Source organism: Erythrolamprus reginae, chromosome 6 (genome assembly GCF_031021105.1).
Source record: "Erythrolamprus reginae isolate rEryReg1 chromosome 6, rEryReg1.hap1, whole genome shotgun sequence".
Taxonomy (NCBI): Eukaryota; Metazoa; Chordata; class Lepidosauria; order Squamata; family Dipsadidae; genus Erythrolamprus; species Erythrolamprus reginae.
The window spans coordinates 83,163,222-83,186,352 of record NC_091955.1 but is presented as its reverse complement, the minus strand read 5'-3'; the positions used below and the strand labels follow the sequence as shown (position 1 = coordinate 83,186,352).

The window sequence follows — 23,131 nt, the reverse complement described above, 5'->3', positions numbered from 1 at the left end:
TTACCAAGTGGAAACCTTTTATTTGAGATGCATTATTGTTGTAATGGCTTGTAAAATATATTCACTGATTTAAAGCAGATATGTATACTCATACCAGGAGTGGTGCTCTCAAAAACAGATGTGGCCAGAATAATTATTTATTTACTAAGCCTATGTACAACTGTCTCTAAATGATCTAGGGTGGTTTACAAAACAAAAAATCCCAGTTAGAATCAAAGAAGAAAAACCCAATGAAATATAAATGAAAAATCCAAGTCAACAGGATAGTTAATTAACACAAACTTCAATGACTCTGACTATTTTAATTTCCAAAGTCATTGTGAAAGAGTTTTGTCTTGAAGGTCTTATGGAATGACCCAGGGTTAGACATCAAAGGAAAATTGAAGAATGTCTTGGAAAAAAGCCTGACTTTGGATCTCCACCCATCTTACTTACTATAAATGAACAAGAGAAAGAATCCCCAAGTAGGACAAGCATGGAGGTCAGTTCTTATAGAGAACCACAAGAAAGACCTTGGAGAAGGAATGCTATTAGGGCAACAGTAAGCATGTAAGAGAGGAAGGAAGGAAGCAAACTTGGGAAGAAATGAGAAAAGATGAGAACAAAACTTAACATTGCCCCACCTTGGTCCACAACACTTCTAGGATTTCGAGATTCTATTATTGTAGATAGCCAACTTCAATAAAGTAGAGTGCCAGTAGGTCCTGTAAAGTTTGTCTCCTGATTTGGCCTACTTCAAAAAGCTGATAATTCTGCAGGGAGGAAGTGGTCTTCTGGAAACAAAGCCAGATTCTGCTTTGAGGATTAAAACCAACATTTTGAAGGATGCCTGGAAATCTATTGGCCAGCAATACATTTATTGAGGATCCAATCAGATAAACTCCAGCATATAAATACAGTATGATCTTGTGAACCAAACTTTACTGATTATGTAAGTCAAAAATAGAAAATAATAGTTTCTCTTTCGGTCTTGAGGCCAACCATATAAGTAAAATTTACTTTAAATATTTAATGTCCCCCTTTTCTCTTCTTTGATGAACTTCAAACATTGTTGACATGCAGCAAAATAGTAAATTACTTTCTGACAATTGCTTCTACTATTCAGTGATTAAAAAGGTCACAGCCTATATTACATTTCACGTTATTACTATGGTGAGGATGGCTAAGTTATGCCATAACTAAATACAGTTATTACTGTATCTCCCCCATTTGAGTTAATCAAGGGTATTAACTATGCATAGTTGGCCAATTGTCAGGGCAAGCGAAGTATTTATTTTCTTCTTGGGTTTTCTTTTCCCACTGTGTAGATACACACTATCCTTTCCTAACTTTATCCTCTTTGTACCCAGGAACCCTGCGGGGTACCAGACTGTTCACACACTTCCATTTCCTTTCCAATTCAATAGCCACAATTCTTGCCCCAGCTCCATTATCTCCAAAAGAACCACATGTACTGTGCAACAGCTACATAATTCCATTCTGCCCCAATTTTCAGGGTCTTGTTAGGACCTTTGCATCTCTCTGTAACAACTACTTATTAATGAAGTTGTTCTGAGTTGAAATGCTCCTATGAATTTAGTCCAATTCCAGTGGTTTGTTCAATTATCTCTTCCAAAAACATTTTCAATGCAGTTGTTATCACTCTTACTTGGGCATTTTAAGATGTGTGTACTTCAACTCCCAGATTTCCAACTCCCATCTTAAAATGTCCAAGGTTGAGATATTCCACTCTAGAAGAAAGAGGTTATTTATTTATTTATATTTATTTATTTATACCTAATACATATTGAAGAGAAAGATATGTAATAATAATAGTAAAGAAAAGAATAGAATAGAATAGAAGAAAAGATAAAAGTATAGGTGAACATATTTGAAAGGAAGAAAAGATAAATGAGATAAGGAGAGACAATTGGACAGGGGACGGAAGGCACACTGGTGCACTTATGCACGCCCCTTACTGACCTCTAAGGAACCTGGAGAGGTCAATCGTGGATAGTCTAAGGGAAAAATGTTGGGGGTTAGGGGTTGACCCTACTGAGTCAGGTAATGAGTTCAACGCTTCGACAACAGGTTGCTGGAGTAAGCAGGAATCAAGAGCATTTGCTCCTGATCAACTAAAAGCAGAATACTGCAAAAAGTACCTGTTGTTTCAGCTGTTGAACCAAGCGGTCTTTTTCCCGTTTTAATCCAGCGACTTCCTCTTGAGTTTTTTTCTTAGAGGACGAAAGCTCCAAGAGAGCAATGTTGGCATCTTTTTCACTAATGGCAGCTAGAAGGGCTTCTTGTCTGGAAGAAAGAAAGAAAGAAAAGAACTGATTAATTTCACTTGCTCAAAATATACAAATGTATCTTGCCCTGCTCTGTACTCCCTTTAAAATATCAAGATGCCCTTTAAGAAGAAATCCAAATTTATTTATCTTCAAACATCAGATATCAATTTATATCAACTATTTCATGCCTTATGTCTAACATAGAAACATAGAAACATAGACTATATGTTTATAGTCTATGTTAGTAGACTATAGTCTAACTATAACAATACTGGCTAACACCCACCCACCCCCACGTTATTCAAATTCCAAGGGCATAAATCACATTAACTTATTTCATTACCTATTCATTATATTGTATCTTCCCTTGGATTTTTTTCTTAAATGGCAATTATTATACATAAGGGTTAAGAAATATGTATGGAATAAGTAAAGATATATAGTTATTCAGCGATGACATCACAGAGCTGGTTCTGTCGGTGGTTTCCTGAGTGCCGCCATCTTGAATTTTGCTTCTGCGCATGTACCGAAGCTAATTTTTGCTTTTGCGCATAAACTATTTTTTGATTGCTGTGGAGGCACACGGTGCAACCCTGAGCAAACTAGCAGCAAAAGGATCCAGAACCCATCCCTGATAGTAGGTATTTCTCATTTTGTATCTGAGTCTACCCATGCAGCAACGTATGTTCTAGATTTGTTATTCTGCTCAAGTGGAATTTGAAATGTGAAGATGGAGGCAGTCTGATCATTTAGCAAATAATATATGCATGCATAGTATTTTAAGAATCCTTTAAAATATTGCTCACATTTAAAATACAGCTGGAAAAAACATGGTCTATATATTTCCTGAATCTATCTTTCAGAGCCCCAGATATTATATTCCTGAGCTCCAAAAATTCCAAAAACACATACACAAGCGGTATAAATCATTTAAACATAAAAAACCCCCACACACTATAATTTTGCATGTTCCAGATTTTCAACATTTCAAGCAACTTTTTAAAAATTTCAAAAGATTGCCATGTTACAGATATATTTCACTGTCTGAATATTTACTATAAATTATAATTAATGTCTGTCAGAAGAGGTAATGGTACATAGGTACACGGCTAAATATTTTTCATTTATAAATAAGATTGGAATTATATGAAACGTTAGACATGAATTATTTCTGGATTTTAAAAAACTATTTAAGAATTACCGGTACTTCCACATTTCTGGAAAAACTATCGAGATACTAATGAAGTTTGAACTCCCTGTAGAGTCTCTGAGGGAGTCCCCTCAAATGTGTAACCAATACTACAAAGACATCACAGATATGACTTTATAGACTGGTCTCTTACTTAAAGATACATCAAGGGTCAAGACCATGTGTTGGTTACATTTCTATTATTCCCACAACGCAATGACGTGAAAAAAATTCAATGGCCTGAGGTCAGAACAGTCCACTCATAAAATGATTTATGGCCCAGCAACTCCATTCCTCTCAGGTCTATGGATTTTATTACAAAATAAACCTCAGAACAAGATACAATTTCCTGTCTGAGTGAACAGCTTTTACATCAGGGCACCTGGGCAGCCTTGCAATTATTTAAGTGAAATAATAGGTCTGAAGCACACTGGTGCAACTTGTTGCTGGTGTTCACATCCTATAGCTGCTAACTTTTAAAATACTCCATATAACCATCAAGTAGCCTGGGAAACATTTAAAACTAAATTAAGAATACCTATATGTTGGATCTATTATCAAGACATACAGAAAATTTGTGACACACAAACAAAAAAAAGGACTTTGGTTGTTAGGAACTTGACTTTTTAAAACTGCTAAATCAATGCAAGAGTGTATTCTAAACATAGAAACATAGAAGACTGACGGCAGAAAAAGACCTCCTGGTCCATCTAGTCTGCCCTTATACTATTTCCTGTATTTTATCTTACAATGGATATATGTTTATCCCAGGCATGTTTAAATTCAGTTCCTGTGGATTTACCAACCACGTCTGCTGGATGTTTGTTCCAAGGATCTACTACTCTTTCAGTAAAATAATATTTTCTCACGTTGCTTTTGATCTTTCCCCCAACTAACTTCAGATTGTGCCCCCTTGTTCTTGTGTTCACTTTCCTAAGAAAAACCCTTCCCTCCTGGACCTTATTTAACCCTTTAACATATTTAAATGTTTCGATCATGTCCCCCCTTTTCCTTCTGTCCTCCAGACTATACAGATTGAGTTCATTAAGTCTTTCCTGATATGTTTTATGCTTAAGACCTTCCTATTCTTAAGATAAGCTTTTGACTGCTGTGCAAAACAAAAATGTATTTTCATGAGGACATGCTTCACTATTCTCACATTAAGGCTATAAATCAGTCACTCCAACCCTTTCTCCCTCTCTCTGCATGTGTGTGTATGCATGCACACACACTCATGTGTGTATGCAATAAAGATGGCTATGTTTATATGTAACCTGTAAGTAAATGTGACAATTTATTAGAAAGGTTTAGAGCTTTTCATGTCTTTTAATACATGTGTGATTGCTATAATCCTGTGATGGTGAACCCATGGCACCTGGGGAGGGTGAAAAACGGCATTGTGCGCATATGCCCTGAGGGCGGGGGAGGGCATTGCATTATGGGTGTGGCCACATCCACGCATGCTGTTGCGAGTGCACACACCCCTTTGGCACCTGAGAAAAATAGGTTGGCCATCACTGCTATAAGCTATGTTAAAAACATTTAAATGGTTTGTTTATAAAGTTATCAAGATCTCAGTTACCATATGATAAATTGTTGTAAGTGCTGATTAAAATGGGATAATTTAGAAAGTAGAAAACACTAATATAAATACTACACTCCAAAACCTCCCTTGCAACCCAAATACTATTATGAGGTTCTTGTAGCCAGGACTGATGCATTCCTAGATAGCAATACCGAAAAATGAAACCCATCTTTATGGACTAAGGTCATTTAAATGGATCAACATGTTTAAAACATAATATTTTTTTCAGCCTTTGATTAGTTTGAGTTGTGCTCATTTACTAAAATCCTAAAACAGAACAAAACAAAATGAAAAATTTCCAGGAAACCACAGTGTATACATATTTATAATTCTTTGGAAATTAATATTAAAGATTGAGTAAAATTTATCAATCTACCAAAAGAAACAGCATAAAGCAACAACAAGAGCACATTAAGTTTGTTGTAGCATGACAACCAAACTTTATTACAAAGACTCTAAGGAATCAACCTTTAATACATTTCACGTGGTGCCAGTATTTCTTAAGAAAGATAATTGCTTTTTCATCTGATTGCAGAAGAATTCTCAAAGGACCAACAGAAAATTTTCTGTTTCCTGCAACTTCACAGGAGAACGATGCATACTTTAACAAAAATCATGCTGATTTCTTTTTTTCCTGGACATGGGTTAAGAGGTTAACTGAAAAACAGAGTAACGTATTCTTAAAATAAGAATTAAATTCTGGGGGGCAATAAAGATTAAGAGTCTATAAACACCATGACAAGAAAGGTATTTTTTTTAAAAAAGACAAAAAGGGAATGTTTTAGTCACTTAATTTTCCAAAATCGATTTCAAGAAATAAAATAAAATAAAAACAGACCGAGAAGTTTTAATCACAAGTGTCATATTTTCCTATCAACGCGTATGTGAGACAGGGATAAGCTGGTATTTACACAACTAGCAGGCTCAAGAGTGATTATTCCTGGTGTTTGGTGGCTTGTTACACTGCTTTTGCATATTGGGATTGTTTTAGGTGTTACGACTAACAGTTTCTTCCAATAATTGTGGAGAACAAATGGATGGTAAATGATGGAACCCACAGGTCACCTGAGCAAACAAGTTGTTGCAACAATAAAGATTAATGACAGCTGTTGTGTACATAACCTCAGTTACATTTTTAGCTTGGAAAATCAAGAACGTACTTATGGAAATAAATTTGGTTCAACTGAGAGGGGCAGCTACTTGGTGAAAGGTGGGGTGCCTTGTATTATGTATGTATGTATGTATGTATGTATGTATGTATGTATGTATGTATGTATGAATGTATGTATTCATTCATTCATTCATTCATTCATTCAGTCCAATACACAATAATACACAATGAAGATTATACAGGATATACTCGAGTAAAATGCATTAAAGAAAGAAGAGAAAATATAGGAATAAAATATATCTATGAGATGATAGCAGAAAAGATATAGGGATAGAAGAGAAGATATATGAGATATCGGAGAAGCTATAGGACAGGGGACGGAAGGCACTCTAGTGCACTTATGTGTGCCCCTTACTGACCTCTTAGGAATCTGGAGAGGTCAACCATGGATAGTCTAAGGGTAAAGTGTTGGGCATTAGGGGACGATACTACGGAGTCCGGTAATGAGTTCTACGCTTTGACAACTCGATTACTAAAGTCGTATTTTTTACAGTCAAGTTTGGAGCGGTTAATATTAAGCTTGAATCTGTTGTGTGCTCTTGTGTTGTTGTGGTTGAAGCTGAAGTAGCCTTTGACAGGCAGGACGTTGCAGCATATGATTTTGTGGGCAACCCCAGACTTCACTCTGAGGTTACTCTGTGATAGTTCTAGTTCTTCTCTCAATCTCTCCCGCTGAGAGACACTGTTCAATCTTTTTGTCCCAAAGCCTGTTTGTATAAAAGTACATCAACTTCATAAGGGATCCCCTAAAGAGCTGTAAAATCTGCCTTCAGACAGCTGCTGTAATTACTGTCTGTCAAAACAGAACTGTTTTCTTACTAAACATTTCAAAGCGTCCAGGGTTTGGCTGATTAGTTTGAAGGCGGGTGGGTGATGGGAAGGGTGAATGAGGGACAGAGTAAGACGGATGGCCTGTGGACACTGAACTTTTCTTTCCTTAAAGTACCCTAGAGAGACACTAACACTACATTTGAGGGCGGAAAAATCTTGCCTGTTCTAGCGGAACAAGAAAGAAACAGGAAGGAATTGTTACAAATAATGTCTGGGTTCCCGATATGGGAAACTTTTCCACTCTCCAAAAAGACCTGGACTTTGTCTCAGACTGGTCTAACCCCTGGCAACTTCAAATATCAACCAACGAAAGCTCTACCCTCCACATCGGCAAAAAGAATCCAAACCGCACATACGAACTGAATAAACAATCTCTCACTGCTAACCCACACTCAGTAAAAGACCTTGGAATACTAATATCGAATGACCTAAGTGCTAAAGCCCACTGCAACAATATCGCCAAAAAAGCTTCTAGAGTTGTTAACCTGATCCTACGCAGCTTCTGCTCAGGCAATCTCACACTACTCACAAGAGCCTACAAAACTTTTGCCAGACCCATCCTAGACTACTGCTCATCTGTCTGGAACCCATACCACATCTCAGACATCAACTTGAAAATGTCCAAAGATATTTCACCAGAAGAGCCCTTCACTCCTCCACTCGAAACAGAATACCCTACGAAAATAGACTAACAATCCTGGGCCTAGAAAGCCTAGAACTACGGTGCCTAAAACACGATTTGAGTATTGCCCACAAGATCATATGCTGCAACGTCCTACCGGTCAATGACTACTTCAGCTTCAACCGCAACAACACAAGAGCACGCAACAGATTCAAACTTAATACGAACCGCTCCAAACTTGACTGTAAAAAATATGATTTCAACAATCGAGTTATCGAAGTGTGGAACTCATTACCGGACTCAATTGTGTCAACCCCTAACCCCCAACATTTCTCCCTTAGACTCTCCACGATTGACCTCTCCAGGTTCCTAAGAGGCCAGTAAGGGGCGTACATAAGTGCACTGGTGTGCCTTTCGTCCCCTGTCCAATTGTCTTTCCTTTCTCTCACTTACCATATATATTTTCTTTCTTTTATATATCCTCTCCTCTAAGTTCACTTTTACCCTTATATATATTACTACATGTCTATTTTTCTTCCTATGTATTTGTGTATTGGACAAATGAATAAAATAAATAAATAAATAAAATGAACAAAAAACATACCAAACCGAATTACTGATATTGCTGCTCACGAAATATAGCACACAGCTAAGCTTTCTCCCCCATTAACTTTTCTGTAACTGTAAAATATTTTTGATATTCAGTGTTTTAATGATTTTATTCCATACTGGTGACCCCAAAGTAGCAACTTAAAGTAGACTGGTTTTAGCCAATATTTTAAAAAAGCATGAGGATCAATATTTTAATGGATAAAATGAAGGACTTTTAATACCTGAGTAAATAAGACGTCACTGAAAGTAAGAAATGGTTTAAAAAAAGAACGGGGAAAGTTGATGTCATGATCAAAAGTACAGTCTAGAGATAATGGCAATTACATTTTTATTATCTATTTGCAGAATGCAACTATTATCCTTCACTTCAATCATCATTAACAAGACTGACACATTCAGGTATGAACTGCATTAAACACAAACCGTTAAATTCATATAAGACTGTTCCTTTTTTTTTTTTTTAAGAATATCTTATTTTAATTGGACCTGAATTTGGAAAAGTATAAATGAGCAATTCCTTGGAGAGTGATATAAATTACTAATTAATAGCTGTTAAACATAGTGTAGCTTTCAATTCATCAGTGACTTCAACGTCCATTTTCTGAACACAAGCATCACTTTGTGCCTATGCATCTCAAATAAGTAACAGGTTTTTAAACCCATTCTCACATTGTGAGCAACATGAAGTGTTGTGTTGGATTGCAATAAGATAAAGGTAGAAGTTTTAAAAAAGAAAATAGTTATTAGCCTTGGAAATCAAGACTTCTCTAGAAGATATTTAAATTACAAAGACACTATGTTGACTAGGATAAAGGACTTTCTACTTCTTCCACTATTACAAGCCCACTTTAACATATGTTGTTTTGCTTTTGAACTGTAAGATAAAACAGTTAAGTCCAAATACAGAACATATAAGATCACGGCGAAGCAGTGGAAGGGATGTGCCAGTGCCTGGAGGCTGTTAGGGTCTGGATGGGTGTCAACAGGCTCAAACTCAACCCTGACAAGACGGAGTGGCTGTGGGTTCTGCCTCCCAAGGACAATTCTATCTGTCCGTCCATTACCCTGGGGGGGGGATCACTGACCCCCTCAGAGAGGGTCTGCAACTTGGGTGTCCTCCTTTAGAACATAATCTGTCAACTGTGGCGAGGGGGGCATTTGCCCAGGTTCGCCTGGTGCACTAGTTGTGGCCTTATTTGGATAGGGAGTCCTTGCTCACGGTCACTCATGCCCTTATCACCTCAAGGTTCGCCTACTGCAATGCTCTCTACATGGGGCTATCTTTGAAGAGTGTTTGGAAACTTCAAATCGTGCAGAATGCGGCCGTGTGAGCGGTCATGGGTCTACTCAGATATTCCCATGTCTCGCCATCACTCGGTGGACTGCACTGGTTGCCAATTGGTTTCTGGACACAATTCAAAGTGTTGGTGATGACCTACAAAGCCCCACATGGCATTGGACCAGGTTACTTACGGGATCACCTCCTGCCACATACATCCCTGCGGCCGATAAGGTCCCACAGAGTTGGCCTTCTCCAGGTCCCGTCAACCAAACAATGTTGTTTGGCAGGGCCTAAGGAAGAGCCTTCTCTCTGGGGGTGTTGGCCCTCTGGAATCAGCTCCCCCCAGAGATTCATAATGCCCCCACCCTCCTCGCCTTCTGCAAAAGCCTCAAGACCCATCTAGGTTGCCAGTTTGGGGGCAGTTAGACCTTGCACCTCTGACCAATAAATGTAATTTATGGTATGACTGGACTGTATGATTGCGTATTACATTAGGTGTTTTAGTTGTATTTTAAATTATTAGATTTGTGCTACATGCTTATGTTTGTATCTATTCTGTGAGCCGCCCCGGTTCTTTGGAGAGGGGCGGCATACAAATCTAATTAATAATAATAATAATAATAATAATAATAATAATAATAATAACAACAACAACAACAACAACAACAACAACAACAACAACAACAACTTCAGACTGACCGAATTCTGAAGCATAACACACCAGACATTGTGATTGTGGAGAAAAAGAAAGTATGGACCATCGAAATCGCAATCCCAGGAGACAGCAGAATTGAGGAGAAGCAGCTAGAGAAATTAGTGAAATACGAAGATCTAAAAATCGAGCTGCAACGACTCTGGCATAAGCCTGTGAAAGTGGTCCCAGTGGTACTTGGCACGCTGGGCGCAGTGCCAAAGGATCTCAGCGGACATTTGAAAACCGTCGGAATTGACAAAAATCCATCTGTCAATTACAAAAGGCCGCTTTACTGGAATCGGCAAACATCATTCGCTGCTACATCACGCAGTCCTAGGTGCTTGGGAAGCGCCCGACTGGTGATGAAATACGAAATCCAGCATAGTGATCTCGTTTGCTGTGTTGTACTGACATAATAATAATAATAATAATAATAATAATAATAATAATAATAATAAAATCCTAGGTGCTTGGGAAGCGCCCGACTGGTGATGAAATACGAAATCCGGCATAGTGATCTCGTTTACTGTGTTGTACTGACATAATAATAATAATAATAATAATAATAATAATAATAATAATAATAATAATAATAATAAAATCCTAGGTGCTTGGGAAGCGCCCGACTGGTGATGAAATACGAAACCCAGCATAGTGATCTCGTTTGCTGTGTTGTACTGACATAATAATAATAATAATAATAATAATAATAATAATAATAATAATAACAACAACAACAACAACAACAACAACTCTCATTTGTTTTGGAGGCAAAAGTTAATCCAAATGAAATTCTTCTAGGAAAGGTGCTGTTAATTTTGTCTGAAAACACTCATGGAAGTTACAACCAGACATTCTATCTTAGCCCCCACCGCTAACTATACAGTGTAGCTATAAGGTGTTGTGGCTATTTACTTTAAAAATAGCTTACACATCAAAGCTTTTCTGGTAATTGGGAGTTAGACATACAAATACGCCATACTTTTAACTCCCAATTACAGGAAAAAAGTTTATTCCTTCCTTCCTTGTGTTATACCCGAGCAAATTAGAGGTTTTTAAAAAGCTTTATCCTATGGAAGGAAATGGGGGGCATGAGGTCATAGCAAGAGATAGACCCTCCATGTGCCCATGTCACTCTTTAGCAATGAATCTCTTAAAATTTATCTCTTAGAACTTAGAAACATAGAAACATAGAAGTCTGACGGCAGAAAAAGACCTCATGGTCCATCTAGTCTGCCCGTATACTATTTTCTGTACAGTATTTTATCTTAGGATGGATATATGTTTATCCCAGGCATGTTTAAATTCAGTTACTGTGGATTTATCTACCACGTCTAGTAGAAGTTTGTTCCAAGGATCTACTACTCTTTCAGTAAAATAGTATTTTCTCATGTTGCTTTTGATCTTTCTCCCAACTAACCTCAGATTGTGTCCCCTTGTTCTTGTGTTCACTTTCCTATTAAAAACACTTCCCTCCTGGACCTTATTTAACCCTTTAATATATTTAAATGTTTTGATCATGTCCCCCCCTTTTCCTTCTGTCCTCCAGACTATACAGATTGAGTTCATGAAGTCTTTCCTGATACGTTTTATGCTTAAGACCTTCCACCATTCTTGTAGCCCGTCTTTGGACCCGTTCAATTTTGTCAATATCTTTTTGTAGGTGAGGTCTCCAGAACTGAACACAGTATTCCAAATGTGGTCTCACCAGCATTCTATATAGCGGGATCATAATCTCCCTCTTCCTGCTTGTTATACCTCTATAGGAATGTTAGGAAACATTTTTGTTTTTAAAAAAAAAATCTGGCTGCTGCATGTTGGGAAATGGCAATAGACAAGTAAGAAAGTATCTTCGACGATAGTTTCCTAATTCCCATTGTAAAACATGCTGGAATGTTTAATCTCTTTTCATAACAAAAGCTTCACTTTAATTAGTATTCCTCAGGTTTCTATTTCTCAGGCAATGCTCTTGATTTAACTTACAATATCCATGCATTTCCAAGCATGACTGTGATCAAAACATCATCTCTTTAGTAGGCCCATCGATCTGTTAAAATTGTATTAAGATTTTATTTATTTATTTATTAGATTTCTATGCCGCCCTTCTCGAGGCGACTCAGGTCGGCGTACAACATTATGAACTTAATTGGTTCCGGGACGAGGTTTGTAAGGTGAAAAGTTTGTAAGACGAAACAATGTTTCTGATAGGAATCAATGGAAAAGCTATTAATGCGCGCAAGCCCAAAACTCACCCCTTTTGCCAGCCAAAGCGCCCGTTTTTGTGCTGCTGGGATTCCCTGAGGCTCCCCTCCATGGGAAACCCAACCTCTGGACTTCCGTGTTTTTGTGATGCTGCAGGGGAATCCCAGCAGCGCAAAAACAGGTGCTTTGATGGTAACGGAAGTCTGGAGGTGGTGTTTCCAGTGAGGGGAGCCTCAGGGAAATCCCAGCAGCGCAAAAATGGGCGCTTCGCTGGCAACAGAAGTCCGGAGGCGGGGCATCCCAGTGGTGGTGGCTTGGGTTTGTAAGGTGAAAATAGTTTGGAAGAAGAGGCAAAAAAATCTTAAACCCCAGGTTTGTATCTCGAAAAGTTTGTATGACGAAGGGTTTGCAAGATGAGGTATCACTGTACTGTATTTTTAAAAAGAACTGTACAAAATTACTAAAAAATCTAGACAACCCCCATGTTCAGTCATCCACATTCATCCAATTCAATCATTTATAACATCGGCTGGAGACAATCTCGTCACTCATGGCCCCCATGCCCGCCAGCAGAGGTAGGTTTTCATAGCTTTACGAAAGACCAGAAGGGAGGGAGCAGTATGTATCTCCGGAGGGAGTTTGTTCCAGAGGGCTGGGGCCGCCAGAGAAGGCCCTTCCCCTAGGCCCTGCCTGCCGACATTGTCTGCCCGACGGGACCTGAAGAAGGCTGACTCTGTGGGATCTAACCAGTCGCTGAGGTGCATGAGGCAGGAGCTGGCCCCGCAGGTAGTCTGGTGTTTTGTTTGAAGAAACAGCAATAGCAATAGAACTTAGACTTATATATCACTCTATACTTCTCTACACATCTCTATTATGCATAATCATCTTGCCATGAGGTCTTTTTCTGCCATGAGGTCTTTTTCTGCCATCAATCTTCTATGTTTCTATGTTTCTCTTATGACAGTATTCTCTTTCCCACAATTTCCCAGACTAGATATTGCTTCTCACTTAGGTGTTCATAATGACCAAATGTGAGTCCAGCTTTCAAACTCTCCATCTCTGAAGATGTTTACCGAATGTTAGAAATATCAATAGGATAGCTTTAAATAAGATTTTATCCCCATTTTCCCACCTGACAAATATGATTAATAGGAACTTTAAAAGGAATTTAAAAACAGCAGGTATGATATCCAGATAGCATATTTATCAGATCAAGACTGTCTGGTAAATTCTATCTCTAACTTTAATAGGCCACTCCTTATAAATAAAGGAAGTTGAGAACTATTTTATGGGCTACCTATAAATATTTCTCTCAGCAAGTGGCTGACCTTGCCTTGGCTTGGAAGCTATACAGGTTGGGCCTCTTGAATGAGACCCCTCCAGGGACTTTTGGGGTTATAGGCTAGGTTGGGAAGCAAGAAAAAACAACAACAACCCAACACCTCCATCCAGATGAAGGCAATTACAAACCACTTTTGTATAGTTGCTCTAAAATTACATGGACATAGCCATAAAATCAAGCTGTACTTGAAGGAGATACTTTATGGAGAATTTAGAATGCAAATTTCTCTATTAATTTTTTTAAAGCTACTTTAAATGAATAGGAATCATATTTAAAGTGCTCATCTGGATTAACTTGCTAAGAAAATAACTGGAAGCCAAAAAATAAACTGGTCATAATTTTGTTTTCATTTGTGTAAAGGGGAAAAATTGACTTCAAAATTTGTTATATTTGTTTGAAGTTATTTTAAAAAAATCCACCAATTTAGAGATCTGAATTACGTGTAGATTTGTAAATGACAATGATGAAGTAGAGCTTTGAATGGAACATCCTGCAATATTCTGAGTTGTTGCCCAATTGTTTCTTCTATAGCGATGCACTGTGATTTTTCCCCAAGCTCATTTTATTTTTCCACAGCTCCTGGTTTGATCCAACCGACTTTTGAACTCTACATTGCTTTTGCTGGCTTCTCCATACACACCACATTGAGTTCTGTTCTGCTTTTAGAGAGTTATCTTGCAATTGGTGTCCCTTTGCATACTGTAAATTCTTTCCAAGGTTTCATTGGGTTGGAACAAATAGGAAGGACTGCTAGGTTACAAACGCAATAGATCTGAATACATTTTGCAACTATGTCATCTAATTTAAAATATTGCTGGCAAACATTGAAGAGCTATGGATTTTGAATGGCTGACCGTGGCTGCAGGAAAAACCTCCATTCTTCAAAAGAGGTGGAAAAATACCACGACTTATTCTGAAATTCTGCAGAGTATTGCCTTTCGTTAGAGCTAAAAAAAATCAGGTTTATATCACCATCATCTCTTACAGCAAATTGGTTTAATAAAAGGTTAATTAACGTGTCTCTATTTTTTTTCTGTGTTTTCCATGCTTTCTCATTTATTCTGTAATTTCACTGGAAAACTGAAGACAACAGTTTTATGTTTTGATATGTACTTTCTATCTTTGCAACTCTATTCAATGGTATAACTTTAAGAGCGCCTTGTGAGAAGTATTCAAATGTTGCTAGAAAAAGATGGAGCATATCTCACTTTGCAAGTGATACTCTGCTCTTTCGTCCTTACTATTCAATTAAACCCCTTCTTTACTACTTTACTTCTTTTCTACTTCAATTGCATTACTTTTGGAACGCACCCTGCATACTCTGAAAAATATGGTATGTACTGTATCATCCATCCATCCATCAATCCATCTGTGAACTCAAAACTGTCCACTTAGGAAGCAACACTGATTGACAATCAATTTCACATGCTGTTGTACACATTCAACTTTGTACAGAACAAAGTATTCAATGAGAATATTACATTCATACGTTCATTGTTATCTTGTGAGCCGCCCAAGTCTTCGGAGAAGGGCGGCATACAAATCTAAAATAATAATAATAATAATAATAATAATAATAATAATAATAATGACGACGACGACAACAACAACAACAACAACAACAACAACTGGAACCTGTGCCGGAACTACCATTTACCAGTGGCAAAGAACTGGTGGGATCATAAGCCCGAAAAAGTGGTCGAAAATGAGCAAGCAAAACTACTGTCGGACTTCCGACTTCAGACTGACCGAATTCTGAAGCATAACACACCAGACATCCTGATCGTGGAGAAAAAGAAAGTATGGATCATCAACATTACAATCCCAGGAGACAGCAGAATTGAGGAGAAGCAGCTAGAGAAATTAGTGAAATACGAAGATCTAAAAATCGAGCTGCAACGACTCTGGCATAAGCCAGTGAAAGTGGTCCCAGTGGTACTTGGCACGCTGGGCGCAGTGACAAAGGATCTTAGCGGACATTTGAAAACCATTGGAATTGACAAAATCTCCATCTGTCAATTGCAAAAGGCCGCTTTACTGGGATCAGCAAACATAATTCGCCGCTACATCACGCAGTCCTAGGTGCTTGGGAAGCGCCCGACTGGTGATGAAATACGAAATCCAGCATTAATACTGACATAATAATAATAATAATAATAATAATAATAATAATAATAATAATAATCTAGGATTTGCTATTTGAGTGTCCCCCTTTATTCTTTTGAGCAGTATAGTAGATCATGATTGTGTGGCAAAAACCAGGAGAGAACATATTTTAAATAACAAGGAAAAATTAGTTCAAGTGAATATTATCTGATTTGTACTTTCCGAATCAATACAAACCCAGAGCTACCCCTTTTCACCTCCGGCTTCACACCCAGTTTTGGTAATAAATCAGACCCTTAATTCAGGTCTCAGCTGGGCTTGGCAAGAAGACTCCCAGACACAACTCAAGCTAGATTAGCATCTTTACTGCAGACAAGTATGAAGCCTCGAGATGAACAAATGAGCCCTGTTGCAGGGCAAAAGAGTCAGAAATCTATGCGTTCAGAGCACAGGTTAAGCTCTGGGCTTCTTCCTCCTGGGTGTCCAGCTGTGAGCAGGCTAGAAGGAACGGCATACCGGTTCTCAGAACTTTTATTAGCTTAACTGTAAATCAATTCAACAAGGGAGCATAAACAGAGATAACACATATGCGAGAGGTTGTAAATCTAGCCAGAGTATGTTTGCAGCGGAGAGCAGCTCTGCCTGTGTGCTGTGGCAGAGAGAGGGGTATCTGAAGAGAGATCTGCCAGGGATGTTAGTCATAAATTCCAAAGTCTGGTCTGGCGGAGCTCAAATAAACCACTTTAGGAGTCAAAAAGCAGGACAGGTCCACCAGGAGCTAGAAACTCAGAAACAATGGAAAGCGGGTCAGATAGGGAGTCTTGACTTGGAAATGTCAAGTGCTTCCTTTCTCTTTCTGGTGGTGGGTAGCTGGAGAATATCACACCGTTTCTTGCACTTCCATTTTTTAAAAAGTCAGATGAAGCACTTCTTCTTATTTTTACTTCCATTTGCAGGCTTCTCTCCTTCTATTTCATGAGTAAGGATAACACGAAAGGGGAATGTTGGTTTCTTCCGTCTCTCAGCCAGATATTCACAGAATTCTCCCTCGCATCTTCAAATGGGAACAGGTCATCTCTCATTTGTGCGAAGCGCCACCTCCACCACATCTTTCCTCAAACAATATCCTACCCCATTTAGAACTGCTAGCAGGTGCAGAAACTGACAGAGTAGCCAGTCAGCTAGCTTAGGCATCAAAGAGTCCTTCCAATATTCTTACACAGGTAGGCACAAAGGTCAACAAGAAAATTGCAGGGCCAGGAGGAACCGATAGGAAACTGATCTATCTATCTATCTATCTATCTATCTATCTATCTATCTATCTATCTATCTATCTATCTATCTATCATCTATCTATCTATCTATCTATCTATCTATCTATCTATCTATCTTTCTACCTACCTACCTACCTTCCATCCATCCATCCATCATTATCTATCTATCTATCTATCTATCTATCTATCTATCTATCTATCTATCTATCTATCTATCTATCTATCTACCATCCATCATCTATCCATCATTATCTATCTATCTATCTATCTATCTATCTATCTATCTATCTATCTATCATCTATCTATCATCTACCCATCCATCCATCCATCCATCATCTATCTACCTTTATTTATCTCTATCTATCTATCTATCTATCTATCTATCTATCTATCTATCTATCTATCTATCTATCTATCATCTATCTATCTATCTATCTATCTATCTATCTATCTATCATCTATCTATCTATCATCTATCCATCCATCCATCATTATCTCTATCTATCTATCTGTCTGTCTGTCTGTCTATCTATCCTTCCATGCTGCCCAACCCCGAAGGACTCAGGGCAGCTTACAAAAATATAAATTACAAAAACAATGAAAAGAAGTCAAAAAATAAAATCTAACCTCTAAAACCCTAATTAAAACTTGCAATAGAATGATTCAACAGCATGCATACATACCATTCATACACTTGGTCAAGCTAATTGTTGATTCAGGGCCCCCAATGAAGGTCTTCAGCCTGATCTGATTTCACTATTAGCATCCTGGACCACGCTCAACCATTGGCTGGTACCACGGGTTCCCAGTTGACTTCCAACTTCCTGATTCTTCTCTGTCAACATCCTTGACTTCCACTGACAACTGTGCAGGATCTCAGGATAGGCTGCTCAGGTACCACCACTCCCTCATTAACCCTGTCAGCAAATTCCATTGTTTTCTATGACACTCTGCTCTCCTGTCCATCAGTTGTGTCATACTCCATTGTTTTCCGCTGTTTGTTTTGTGGCAATGACCCACATTGGTTCAATGGTAGCAGAGCTCTTTTTAATGGGCCAACCTGTCTCATCCCGCAGGCAAGTCTGCAAATTTTCTCCATTATGCGTCTCTATCTTCAATACAACTTTGTTGAATTGGTCAACTGAATTTTTTAAAATTGAGCTTAAATTCTCAATTATCAGCTGAAATTTAACCATGTTGCTACAGTGAGTTAGTTGTTTATTTTTGCAATTAATTACACAATTTATATCAATTTAATAACTGATAATCAGTTACACAATTTAATAAGCGATTAGAGTAATAAAGCTGCCACGTTTTAAATACATCTGAACGTAATTTTGGCGCTACTCACAATAAAAGTAAAGAAGTGGTCAGAATTTCAATACGTTGGGAAGCCAGACTGAAATATACAGACAGTTATAGATCCAGAAGCAGGTAATGTAAATGAAATCTGATGTTTATTAGGTAGAAACTTGGCCAGCCTGAAATGGTTAATTATACTAGCAACTCTGAGCAAGCTTTCCTCTCTCATGCATACTTATAAAGAAAAAAGGGGAAAAAAGAGAAAGAAAAGCAATTTCTGGGCAGATAATTACTTGGCAGTATTCAACCTATAATCAAGTTTAAAAACAGCACACTCTGGTTTCCTTGAAATATGTCACGGGAAGCAAAATATGAAGGGACACTGAAAGCTTGGCAATAAATTTTGAAATAAACTTCTGGAGTGCTGACAAATTCTTTTAATTAAGAGTCATCTGTTTTCCCTAATTCTTCTTCTAAATATGTAGTTTTCCTCCCCCGCTCCCCCCAGGCCAGTCTACAGGCATGCTGCGTGCCTACCTTGCACTGAAAGTAATAGGAAACTATGTGCTGGTGAATGTCCATCTTCTGTTTAGAAATTAATCCAAAGTTGAAAGTTGCTTTCTTCAGATGACCGCCTTCTGCTGCACCTATCCCAGCGACCGGTTAGGTCCTACAGAGTGGGTCTTCTCCGGGTCCCGTCAACTAAACAATGCCGCTTGGCGGGACACAGGGGAAGAGCCTTCTCTGTGGCGGCCCCGGCCCTCTGGAACCAACTCCCCCCAGAGATTAGAATTGCCCCCACCCTCCTTGCCTTTCGTAAGCTCCTTAAAACCCACCTCTGCCGCCAGGCATGGGGGAATTGAGATACTCCTTCCCCCTGGGTCTTTACAATTTCAGGTGTGGTATGTCTGTAGGTATGTTTGGTTTTTTATATTAATGGGTTTTTTAATCATTTTTAGTATTTATTGGATTATTATTGTACATTGTTTTATTACTGTTGTTAGCCGCCCCGAGTCTCCGGAGAGGGGCGGCATACAAATCCAATCAATCAATCAATCGATCAATCAACTAATATTCTCCCATTTATTTATTCATTTATTTATTCATTAATTTATTCATTCATTCATTCATTCATTTATCAGATTTGTATGCCGTGCCTCTCCGTAGACTCGGGGCAGCTAACAACAATAAGACAATGTAAACAAATCTAATATTTAAGTTAATTTAAAAACCCAAATTTAAGAAACCAAACATACATACAGTCATACGAAGCATACATTTTATAAGCCTAGGAGGAAGGGGAAGTCTCAATTCCCCCATGCCTGACGACAGAGGTGGGTTTTAAGGAGCTTACGAAAGGCAAGGAGGGTGGCGGCAACTCTGATATCTGGGGGGAGTTGGTTCCAGAGGGTCGAGGCCGCCACAAAGAAGGCTCTTCCCCTGGGTCCCGCCAAATGACATTGTTTAGTTGACGGGATCCGGAGAAGGCCAACTCTGTGAGACCTAACTGGTCGCTGGGATTCGTGCGGCAGAAGGTGGTCCCGGAGATATTCTGGTCCGATGCCATGAAGGGCTTTGTAGGACATAACCTATGAGTTTGCAATTTGTGAATTCCTGTAAATGAAATCTAATGTTTATTAGGTAGAAACTTGGCCAGCCTGAAATGGTTAATTATAGAAACATAGAAGACTGACGGCAGAAAAAGACCCCATGGTCCATCTAGTCTGCCCTTTTACTATTTCCTGTATTTTATCTTACAATGGATATATGTTTATCCCAGGCATGTTTAAATTCGGTTACTGTGGATTTACCAACCACGTCTGCTGGAAGTTTGTTCCAAGGATCTACTACTCTTTCAGTAAAATAATATTTTCTCATGTTGCTTTTGATCTTTCCCCCAACTAACTTCAGATTGTGTCCCCTTGTTCTTGTGTTCACTTTCCTGTTAAAAACACTTCCCTCCTGAACCCTATTTAACCCTTTAACATATTTAAATGTTTCGATCATGTCCCCCCTTTTCCTTCTGTCCTCCAGACTATACAGGTTGAGTTCATTCAGTCTTTCCTGATACGTTTTATACTTCAGACCTTCCACCATTCTTGTAGCCCGTCTTTGGACCCGTTCAATTTTGTCAATATCTTTTTGTAGGTGAGGTCTCCAGAACTGAACACAGTATTCCAAATGTGGTCTCACCAGCGCTCTATATAAGGGTTTTTTTATTTAAGCGCCCAGTAATACCGGCACTTGCAGCTCACCCATGCGCAAGCCGCTTGGTGCCATAAAGTCCACCCCATGGCCCGGAGTAGGGTGTGAGAATCTCAGGCTATTACTCTCTTGCTAGGCCTCTTAACCAACATACCTTGGTTGTTTAATTAGAGAGGCCTTGCCCATCTGTACTCACATTATACTAGCAACTCTGAGCAAGCTTGCCCTATCCAACAAAATATCTTAAAAAGCCATAAATAAAATTACACTGGTACACTGGTACTCATCATTAATTGGTTCTGGGAGATACAATGACAAAAAACAATGAGCACCAAACATCTTTTTCCCATAAGGAATAATGCAATGAGTCACAAGGCAACTAACATTTTCGCTTGTACGTTGAGTACCCAACAAACAATGAATACCAGGAGAAAATTTCCGCGTCAAAATGCGTTGAGTTTCAAAGCAGTTGAGTACCATGGTAACCTTCTACAGTTTTATGCCAGCAAGAAGGCAAGAATACTACTGTTCAATAAAAGCAGTACTAACAGTTAGTAACTGAAAATTGTTCTGTCTGGGTTCCCCCAGACCCCAACACCAACTGGAAAAAACAGCCAGACATGCTGGTAAAAGCAAAAGCACTTTATAGCTTGACAAATAAACACAGAGAAAAACCTGTTCTTCCCAACAGGCAGGCTAGGAGACTTTACAGCAGAGTCCTGATGTCCAGACAATACAGCAAACTTCTTGCTGGCACACCCACCACTGTACAGCATAAGACCCCCACCTTTTCCCCCCAAGGTTTCAGTATTCAAAGTCACAAACCAGAATTCCAAGACGCCAAAGATCACAGCCAGGTCCCAGGACTCCCAAAGATAATACTCCACAAGCCAGGGAGGGTGGGTCTGCCTTTTAGCCTTTCCAATGAGCACCACACCCAAACCCAGCTGTTGCCTCTTTAGTGCTGAAAGTACCTAGCCAATTGGTCCCTTCTTTGTGTTGCTCTTCTCTGTCGCAGATCGATTATTGCTTGTGCATTTTCCTCTAAGGAATCCAGGCTGCTTGCTGGGGAGAGCTCCCTCTCGGGGGCCTCTGGCTGTTCCCCCTCTTCCTCAGCCTGGGATTCCTCCTCCTCGTCTGCCTGCACCTCCTGTTCCTCATCCTCCCCCTCTGAGCAGGAAACCGACAGAAGATCAGCCGTTCCCTGAGGGGCCTCGGACGGAATCACAACACAAATAAACACATGTTTTCACGCGTTATATAACTGTGAATATAATGCTAACATTTGCAGTAAAAAAAAAGGCAAAACAGATTTTAAAAAATTCTCTAAAGAGCTAATGGATATGGGAAAATGAACCTAGATGTTTGGAAGTCTTGGCAAGGTATAAGAGTTAGGTCACAGTTATAAGAAACTAATAATTACAAATACCAACTTAGATAATCCTGGTGCACTGTGGTTGAAAAGAAAATGTGAATAACTAGAAGACAAAGAAATGGAGAAAGTATCAAGGCCTGAAAACTGAAATTGAAAGATTATGGCATAAACTGGTTGTAGTAGTCCCAAGTAGTTATTGACACACTGGATGCCATACCAAAAAGCATTGTCCAGCACTTTGAAAATCTGCACATTTACAACATTTCCATCTGTCAATTACAAAATGCCACAATGCTTGGATCTACTATGCCGATACATTACGACCTCCTAGGTTTTTGGGAAAAACTCCAGGTGAATGAAAGCCAGCTATGATTTCATACTGTATAGAGCACTGGTGAGACCACATTTGGAACACAGTACTGTGTTCAGTTCTGGAGTCCTCACCTACAAAAAGATATTGACAAAATTGAACGGGTCCAAAGACGGGCTACAAGAATGGTGGAAGGTCTTAAGCATAAAACATATCAGGAAAGACTTCATGAACTCAATCTGTATAGTCTGGAGGACAGAAGGAAAAGGGGGGACATGATCGAAACGTTTAAATATGTCAAAGGGTTAAATAAGGTTCAGGAGGGAAGTGTTTTTAATAGGAAAGTGAACACAAGAACAAGGGGACACAATCTGAAGTTAGTTGGGAGAAAGATCAAAAGCAACGTGAGAAAATATTATTTTACTGAAAGAGTAGTAGATGCTTGGAACAAACTTCCAGCAGACGTGGTTGGTAAATCCACAGTAACTGAATTTAAACATGCCTGGGATAAACAGATATCCATTGTAAGATAAAATACAGGAAATAATATAAGGGCAGACTAGCTGGATCATGAGGTCTTTTTCTGCTGTCAGTCTTTTTCTATGTTTCTATATATATTATGCAACAACCACCACTACTATCGCCCAAGGCTATAAAACCACTGTACTATTCATATTCAGCTGAGCTATATGGATAAGTAATGTAAAAGAGTCATGATGGACAGTATGGTAAAACAAGAGAAAAGAAAAAAAACTCAA

General features: G+C 38.8%; 1 protein-coding gene across 7 annotated transcripts in view; it reads right to left on the bottom strand.

The window, feature by feature from the left end:
• ERC1 (ELKS/RAB6-interacting/CAST family member 1) overlaps positions 1–23,131 on the bottom strand; it is a 213,730-nt gene that overhangs the window by 43,295 nt on the left and 147,304 nt on the right. For all 7 annotated transcript variants that reach the window (XR_011559525.1, XR_011559527.1, XR_011559526.1 and 4 more), the window contains one exon: positions 2,142–2,286. Coding sequence is in view for 3 of the 7 variants with exons in the window: in XM_070756464.1 (XP_070612565.1) it covers positions 2,142–2,286 (145 nt within the window). In the remaining 4 variants the exon portion in view is untranslated. The remainder of the gene's footprint in view (positions 1–2,141; positions 2,287–23,131) is intronic.